This window comes from Neomonachus schauinslandi, chromosome 11, assembly GCF_002201575.2.
Source record: "Neomonachus schauinslandi chromosome 11, ASM220157v2, whole genome shotgun sequence".
Taxonomy (NCBI): Eukaryota; Metazoa; Chordata; class Mammalia; order Carnivora; family Phocidae; genus Neomonachus; species Neomonachus schauinslandi.
Window position 1 is genome coordinate 5,606,888 of NC_058413.1, and position 8,996 is coordinate 5,615,883.

General features: G+C 55.3%; 1 protein-coding gene across 3 annotated transcripts in view; it reads right to left on the reverse strand.

Annotated features, from left to right (window-relative positions):
- Nucleotides 1-2,771: 2,771 nt before the first annotated feature.
- Nucleotides 2,772-8,996, reverse strand: part of RHOD (ras homolog family member D) — an 8,968-nt gene continuing 2,743 nt past the window's right edge. The window contains exons 2-5 of one of the 3 annotated variants that reach the window (XM_021685099.1): nt 6,773-6,860; nt 5,874-5,983; nt 3,959-4,068; nt 2,772-3,385 (exon numbers count right to left, since the gene is read on the reverse strand). In XM_021685099.1, coding sequence (XP_021540774.1) covers nt 3,223-3,385; nt 3,959-4,068; nt 5,874-5,983; nt 6,773-6,860 — 471 coding nt within the window. In that variant the 3' untranslated portion in view covers nt 2,772-3,222. Of the gene's footprint in view, nt 3,386-3,933; nt 4,069-5,873; nt 5,984-6,772; nt 6,861-8,996 lie in introns of all 3 variants that reach the window. The other 2 variants (XM_021685098.2, XM_044919373.1) reach the window with 2 other exon arrangements.

The window sequence follows — 8,996 nt, forward strand, 5'->3', positions numbered from 1 at the left end:
TGCTTTACTCAAAGCCTACTGATTCAAATGTTCATTATGCCTAAAAAAAAATCCCTTCAGGGGCAGCATCTAGGCTGGTGTTTGACCAAACAACCAAACTGTCGCCTAATCAAGTTGACACATAAGTTTAACCATCAAACCTGTTTATTTATCTAATCATCTCATTCCTGATAGAACACTGCCAAGAGATAAAAGGCAAGGAAATGGAACTTATTCCTCCCGCTGTCGGGTGAGAAGACTGAGACTCTCCAGGGACCAAGCACATCACTCCTTCTACCTTCTTGTTCTTCCTATCGGCCCCCTTGGCCCACATCCTTTTGTCCCGCCTGCCTTGCAAGACTTCACACACATAGCATCTCAGGCTCTTGGGTCACCATGACGAGACACGTCATCCCCTGTACTCACCCGAGATCCTCTTTCCAGGAAGTGCTTTCTCTCCGGTGACTTGAGGCACAGGGGATTCCAACAAACCCAGTCTGTGCTCTTGGGGACTGGCAATCCAGTGGGGAGACACACAGGACCGTGCCACATGGTGACGAGCGGTTGGGACCCCTCCTCTGTGCTTATCCCAGGGCATTGCAAACACACCTGGCTTTGAGGGCACAAACCGCGATTCCCTGTGTAATATCCCTAGCCCTGGGGCGCCTGGGTGGCTCAGTTGGTTAAGCGACTGCCTTCGGCTCAGGTCATGATCCTGGGGTCCTGGGATCGAGTCCCACATCAGGCTTCCTTTGCTCTGCGGGGAGCCTGCTTCTCTCTCTGCCTCTGCCTGCCACTCCCCCTGCTTGTGCTCTCTCTCTCTGTCAAAATAAAGAAATAAAATCTTAAAAAAAAAAAAAATATATATATATATATATATATATCCCTAGCCCTTGTCCTAGCGTGGGGCACACCAGAGAGCTCCTGAGACACCGGGCTGTTGAAAGAACAAATGATGGAGTCCCTGGTTATCTCAGGGAAGGAGCCCACGCCAGCATCTATGTCTCCCGACCTCTCGTTCAGCACCTTGCCCTCGAGTATAGGACAATCTGTCCAGCCCAGCTGTACTTCTTGCAACGTGTTCCCTGCTTCCTGCATGCTCCTTTATGGCCGGCACTGTGCTAGGCACCCGACAAGCATTGTCACTTCCTTCCCGTAACAACCCTGTGGGATGGATATGATCGTTCCCATTTGCTAGATGGGATATTGAGGCTCAAAGAGTATAACTCTCATAAAACCGCATAGTTATGGAAAATGGCGGCACTGACATTCGAACCCAGATCTGCTACTGACTCCAGAGATGAAACACTCAGCAGTGCCAACAGGCCAAGCCACGTCCTCAACTAGGGGCTGGGGACAAAGAGACAAAGCAAACAAGGGTCCTGATTTCACGGAAGTTGAGGTCTAGTGCAAGAAGACGGATGTGCAAGAAGTCAGCGTGAAAAGCATCATAGCAACATAACCTCAGGGCTCCAGGAACATGTATTTTGGGAAATTAGAGAAGACAGCTGTCTGAGCTGGGCTTGGGGAGGGCAGGAAGGGGAGAATAGGGAATATTCTGGGCGTGGGGTATGCTTGGCGGGGAGGAGAAATCAGGCTAGAAATCTAGGCCAGGAAATGTTATTTCCCATTCCTGAGCAGTTTATAGTAAAACCTTGGAGTGGAGCCTGTAATCCACGTAGGGTTTCTGGAGCAGGCCAATAACATCATTTCACCTGCCTCAGTTGAGCTCTGTAACCCAAGCCATGAGCCCTCTGGCACAAGTGGTCCTTCTCTTGAGCTGTTTGTCTTTGTCCTTTTCTCCCCTTTTTTTTTTAAGATATATTTTTATTTATTTATTTTTATTTTTTCAAAGGTTTTATTATTTATTTGAGAGAGAGAGCACAAGCCAGAGAAGGAGGGATAATCTCTAGACTCCCCGCTGAGCACAGAGCCCCATATGGGGCTCGATCCCAGGACTCTGAGATCATGACCTGAGCCGAAGTCAGATGCCCAACCGACTGAGCCAACCAGGCACCCCAAAGATTTATTTTTAAATAATCTCTATACTCAACATGGGGCTCGAACTCACAACCCTGAGATCAAGAGTCACACGCTCTGCCGACTGAGTCAGCCACATCCCCATGAAGTGGTCCCTCCCTTGAGCTGTCTTTTTTTAATTTTATCTGAGAGAGAGAGAGCCCACGTTCGAGGGTGGGGAGGAGCAGAGGGAGGGAGAGGGAGAGAATCTCTAGCAGACTCCATGCTGAACACGGATCCCGGTGCTGGGCTTGATCCCACAACTTACCTGAATCTCCAGCCTGCCCTACCGGTGTCGGACTTGCCAGGCACTGTGATCCCATGAGCCAATTCCTTACAATTTCTCTCTCTCTCTGCACATACACACACACCCTATTGGTTCTATATGGTTCTGTTTCTCCGGAAAACCCTAATATAATATTATTGAGTATGTTACATATATTACATCTCTGCAATATTATATATTTATCATAAACAAAAAAACCCCACTTGTAAACCTTTTGTAAGCACTTAATGGGTGCCAGGCACCTGCTAAGCTCTTTGCGTGTCTCTCATGATGCCCCCTTACTCCTCTAAAGGCTCCATGACATCATCTGTGATCGGTCCCATTTCACAGATGAGGATACTGAGGCACAGAGGGTTCAAGTAATTTGCCCAAGGTCCCAAAGTGATAAAGCCAGGTTTGGATCCGGGTAGTCCCATTCCAGTGCCTACATGTGGTGGGTTCTTTTCTGCTATGGAACATGTGTGTAAAGCAAGACACGTGACATAACTGACAAGCAATGTAGTTTTAGTTGTTATAGTTACCACTGGATGGGCAGGGGGCAGGGGGATGGGGAGGGTGTGAGTTGTGGCCCAGGGTCCTGGAAGGGCCAGGTCCCGAAGGTGCAGCCCTGGGAATAGCACTGAACAGGCTGCTTCTGGATGTGTGGTCCAGGCTGGGAGCTGGGAGTCATTTTTAGGGGACTCCAGGAGTAGCCCTCTACAGGGCAGGTGGGCTCTGGAAGCCCCTTCCTCAGGCCTTGGGCGGGGGTTACACTCTAGTCCAGGGATTGCAGCCCCAGGGTCAGGGGCCCAGCCTTGGTGGTGTCCATCTGTTTGAGGTGCAGTTCGGTGATCACAGCCTCGGGACTGGGTCCAGCCCAGCCAACTGGGCAGCTCAGCGCCCAGCTCCTTCCTGAGCTGCTGGGGGGGTTGGGGCAGGGAGGGCCTCAAGATGTCAGGTCACCACGCAACAGCTCCGGGTAACCCTCCTCCAGAAGTTGCGACTGCGGCTGCTGAGGGCCACCTGCGCTGCTTCCTGGAAGACCGCGTGGACGTTTTCTTGGAGCAGGGCTGAGCACTCGAGGTAGGCCACTGCACCCACGGACCTCGCCATCTCCTGGCCCTGATAGAGAGAATGGAGGCGGCTGCCTTGAGGTGGCGGCCTCTGGGCGGGGGGAGAGCTCACGTCCTGCCTCCCCATAGCCCTCTTGGCCACCCTAGGGAGTCTCCAGGACAAAAGTGGAAGGTGAGTTTTTCCAGGACACCCACAACTCCTGCCCCTGGGTTGACCAAGCACTCTCATGGCTTCCTTGGGTTTCCTGCCTCAGTTCTGGGATGCGTCCCTGCCTCTCAAGGCACCAGCTAACCCACTTCACAGATGTGTAGCAGAGAGGGGCCTGTGGCCTGAAGAGCTGTGGCCTCAGCTTCCCTATCTGTGAAGTGGGTGGGTAGGATTACCTGAATGGGCACACCACCCGCTCTCCCTTCCATAGGCAGAATCTTCTAGAGTACTCTAGGTGCCATTTCCAAGCCCAGACCATTCCAAGATGACCCCTACCCTGACCCACCCCCTGAGTGTGCTGGACGCTGCTGAGAGGCTGGGCGGGATCAGCATACCCCGAGGTTCCCCCTCCCGGGACCCACTCCCCACCCCTGGGCTGGGTTTCCTACCCTGTGGTAGGTCACAGGCTCCAACCTATTTTTCCGCAGCTTCTTCACCAGCAACTTGTCCTTGCGCAGGTCAGTCTTGCAGCCCACGACAATGATGGGCACCTCCTTGCAGAAGTGGTTCACCTCTGGGTACCACTGCGGGGAGGGTGGCAGTGTGGGTGTGTGTGTTAGCCAATGGGATTGCTGTCCCTCCCCACAGATGGGGAGAAAGGGCCACCCTCTCACTTCCCAGGTGGACTTCAGCAATGATTATCAGCGCAGCCAACATTTAGGGAGAATTACTCTGTGCTAGGCTCTAAGACTTCACATGTATGAACTCTTCAATCCCCCAAGTCCCTACAAAGCAAGTTCTGTCATCAGGCCCATTGTACAGAGTGCAGTAACTGAGGTTTGGAGAGGCTATATAACTTGGCCTTGGTCACACAACTGGAAGTGGCAGGATTTGAGCCCAGGGGCTGGGGCCCAGAGCCCTGCTCCCGCATGGTCTAGAATCCTGCCACTCTGCAAGGTAAGGGGCCCTAGGACCACCTCCCAAGTGGGTAAAATATATGAAGAAATAAGTCATCCTTTAAAAATAAAGCAGCTCACAAAATGGTTGCAGCAGCTGTTTGCCTGTTGGAGGGAACACTCCTATTCTGTGTCAGCTGCTCTCTGGAATGTGAGGCTCCGGGGCCTGGTTATTTCAGCCTGGGCAGCAACTGGGGAGTCTAGAATCCGGAGACAGGGGATTTATATCTCCAGGAGTGCATGCCTATTCAGTTTGTCTGTTCAGAAAAAACTGGCATCAAACCATCTGGCTCCCGGAGCCAGATGGGGCCCGGGTGGGGTCCCGGGCTTACTCCCCATACTCCAACCCCTCTACAACACTGCGCCTGATCCTGGTCTCCCCCGTGACTTCACCTTGCTAAATCCAACACTGAATCCTCAGCCTTCATCCTGCCTGAGCCCTGGCACCAGGCAGGGATCTCTCCCTCCTCTACCGCCTGGGTGGCACTTTGCCCTAGGACCCTGCTCTCTTGCTTCTCTCCAGGTGACCTTCCCATGTGCAAGGCTCTTCCCCACCAGTGGTTCCTAAATGGATCTGCCCAGCTCAGCCTGGCCCTCTCCCGGGAGCTGCAGACTCAGACCTCCAGGTCTACCTGGCCCTCCACTGCGATGTCCAACAGGCCCCCATCTCCCACCTCCCTACCCTCCACTTGCTCCTTCTCATCTTGGGAAATGGCAAGGCCGCCTTCCACTCACTCTGGTCAAAACATCTCTCCCACTCCCAGCCTGGGGATAATACTCCTATTGGCTCTATCAGGTTGTTAGGGGCAGTAGATGAGTGAATGGGCAGAAGTGCCCAGAACGGTGCTTGGCATGAGCGAAGTTCTCAGTCAACATTACCATCGCTGTTGGGGTTCATGTTACTCATGCCGTCACCTGCTGTGCTCCGATGAACCCCCGGCATGCTGTTTGCATGCCCTTCACCTAGAGGCCCCGGCGGCTGCAGGGCAGGAGCAGAACAACTCAAGGGCCCACACCCCTGGCACCTGTGGGCAGTGAGCAGACTTGGGAACCCCTGACATGCCTGGGGGGCATCTTGGGAGGCTGCTGAAAGCTAGCAGTTACACAATAGGGGGCTGCCCATACATGCAACCTCGGGCAGGCCCAGGCTGGGGAGATGCGGAACCTCTGGGTGACCCAGCATACTCAGGTAGGTCACGGTGGAAAGAGCCACAGCATTCTTAGTCCAGACCCTGCCACCAAATCCCTAAGGGACCTCTGGCAAGTTGCTGCCTCTGCTCTGGGCCTCAGTTTCCCCATATACACACCAAAGGTGCTGGATTCGATGTCATCCGGGGCCTGCTATGCTCTGACAGGTTGCGGAGTCAAGGCTGGGGACAGAGCAGGGTGGCCTGGCTACGGGGGCTGTACCTCCCCGGGGCCCTGGTACCTACCCGGTTGAAGATGTTGTCAAAGCTGTGCGGGCTGGTGACATCGAAGCAGAGGAGAAGGACACTGGCGTCGGGGTAGAAGAGGGGCCGCAGGCGGTCATAGTCAACTTGCCCTGGGGAGAGTGGGGGTGGGCACTCCCTTCAGATCTTCCCCAACATCAGGGAGGTCATCCCAGCAGATGGGGGAGCCCGGATCAGGGCGTGGTTGTGTGCCTCGTGGTCTGATTTAAATGTGGTGCCTGGGTGGCCACTCCACGTGAACGTTTCCCTCCAGGCAGTATTCCCCTGGCTTGCCCGTAGGCTGTGTTAGCCCTGGTCTGGGTGAGACCACTTGCTGAGAGAGCCCTGTTCTGGCAGGAGTCGGAGACAAGGCAGAGGTCTCGCCTGCAGGGACAAAGCCTGCTTTGCCCTGGGCTTTGCCCTGGGCTTGGGGGGTGAGGAGTAGGAAGCAGGTAGGACCCAGGACAAAGGCCCCTTATCCCCTGCATGGTCAGGGGGCTGCTGGGATACCCTGGGGTGAGCTTTCAGTTCTGGTGTGGATTTGACTGAACCCTATGTGGATAAGGTCAGGAAGCTGGAGGGCAGAGGTCAAGGTCAGGCAGATCTTACAAAAGCTAAAGCCAGGGTGGAATGCTTAGGAGGCCAGGAATAGTTTACCCCTTGAGAGAAAAGAGCTCTGGATCCCCCTTGTCTCCGGGACACAGTTGGCTACCCTCTGTTGGGGGAGGCAGCGGATGCAGGTGCAGGAGCAAAGAAGGTTCAGGTTCCTGGGGACCCTAATCCTGGCCAACACCTGTCCCTGGGAGATTGGTGAGACTGGCTGGGCCTCTGTGGTTCAGGAGGAAAGGGGCAGGGCTTGGCTCCTGGGCATGGGGGGCCCCGCCTCCCACCTGCACACCCACCTGCTGTGTCCCAGATTTGGAGGTTCAGGGGTTTGCCCTTCATTTGCAGATTAACGGCGAGCCGCTCAAACACAGTGGGGGTGTAGCTCTGAGGAAGAAGGGGGCAAGGCGGAGGCTGTGAGGACAGCTGCTGAAGCAGGGTGGGCCCTGGTGCCCAGGCCAGAGCCCTTGAATGCCTGTAGCACCCCCTGCCCCTTCTTTGGGAGTCTGACAGTCTGAGGGAGGGAGTTTCTGGGAAGTAGGTGGCCAGTGGGGGTGAGGCCTAGAGCCGCCACCTCCTAGCTGTTTGCCCCAGTGCGGCACGGAACCTCCCCAGGCTTCTCAACTGTAAAGTGGGACTATGAAAAGCCCCTACCGCAGTGTGTTGCCGTAAGGATTCAGAGCAGAGCCTGGCACACACTAAGCACTCCACATGTACCAGCTACCGTTATTTTTATCTTTGTCCCCTTGGATGGGGGACTGTCCCATTTCTGAGCCTTCCTTCATGCTGTCCCCTCCTCCTGGAATGACATTAACCTACATTTGCTCGTTCGATTGTTCATTCATTCATTCATATATTCATTCAGTAAACAGTGGCACCTTCTCTAGATAGCTCCCCAGATCTCTGGATACTGGGGAGCAAGTAATAAATGAGACTCACTGCCTACTCTGGGGAGCTTGTGGCTTTGCGGGGGGGGGGGGCCCTGCTTTGCTTCTCAACCTCTCATAATCCAACCAAGACCCCTGCCCCATGCCACCTCCCGCAGGAGGCCCTTCTAGATCCCTTCCCACATCCTCTCCATTTCTGCCTTTCTTATCAGCCCTGTCTGGCGTCAGGAGGAAGTCACTCGGGCCCCAAGCCCTGCCACCCCAGGCCGAGAGCCTGACACACTCCCTCTCCGTAAAGGCTGGATGAATAGAAACAGGATGGGTTTGGTACACCGACAAAATGCAGGAATGAGAAGGGGGAACGTGCAACAGGTGAGGAGGTTGTCAAAACTCGACCACGACACAAGCCCTTTGCTGGAGTGGCACGCTGGACCAGCTACAGCTAGGGTCCCCAAGGCTCGCTCACTTGCTCAGGGTTGGTCGGTGGGGCCACAGCATGGGGAGACTCTGGCCTCCTGTCCTCCCCACTTCCTAGGCCAGGTGGCGCCCGTACCTGCCTTGACTCAGGCGGACTTCAAGCCGGTCTGCCTGCCTGCCGCTGGCACTGAATCAGGCCCTGGGCTGCTGGGAGGGGCAGCCCCTTAGTGGTGGGTCAGTGCGGTCCTCCAGGCCACTTGGGGAGGTACAGGGGGAGGGTGGGGAGAAAGATGAGTCCCAGAGTGGGCTATGGAGAAGTCGAGGATGGCCCTGGGATAGGGGTTCAATCCGCCCTGGACTCTAGTCACCTGTCACTCCCTCTACTCGGAGGTACAGACAAGGGCTCCACCTACCTCCCCAGCGCCCGGCCTGCCCAGGGCCCCTCCCTTCGGGTCCCCTGCCTGGCGGGAGACAGTGGGACATGATGGCTATAGCACTAGCTTTGGACTCAGATGTTCCTGGCTTAGGACGGGCTCTGGCCCTCACCAGCTGTGTGACCTTGGGCCTGTCCCCTCACTGGTTAGAGGAGAAGAGTGTCCCTTTACAGTGTCATAGGGAAGGCCACGCCAGCTGCTGTCCATCCCTCCAGGTGGTGTGTCCTTCCCCAGCCTGTCACCATGGAAGGGACTGACACCTGCGGAGCTTCCACTCACCCACCTCCCACCTGTGGCAGGACCCCTCCTGATCTGAGGTGGAGGGCAGCCGGCCACGAAGCTCTGGGGAGGCATGTATCAGCACTTTGCAAATGCCTGTGGAGATGACCCTATCATCCACATTTTTTGGGGATCTACTGTGCATGGCCCTCCACCTGGTCTCTGATCCCTGCAGCCTCAGGAAGTTAGTGCCATCCCCATTTTCCTGATGACACAGCAGGGAAGTGACTTGCCCAGGGTAACACAGTGCCAGCTGGCTATGGATGGAACCGGGTCTTTCTGGCTCAAGAGGCCAGGCTGGGGGGCGCCTGGGTGGCTCAGTCGTTAAGCGTCTGCCTTCGGCTCAGGTCATGCTCCCAGGGTCCTGGGATCGAGCCCCGCTCAGGCTCCCTGCTTAGCGGGAAGCCTGCTTCTCCCTCTCTCACTCCCCCTGCTTGTGTTCCCTCTCTTGCTGTGTCTCTCTCTGTCAAATAAATAAATAAAATCATTAAAAAAAAAAAAAAAAG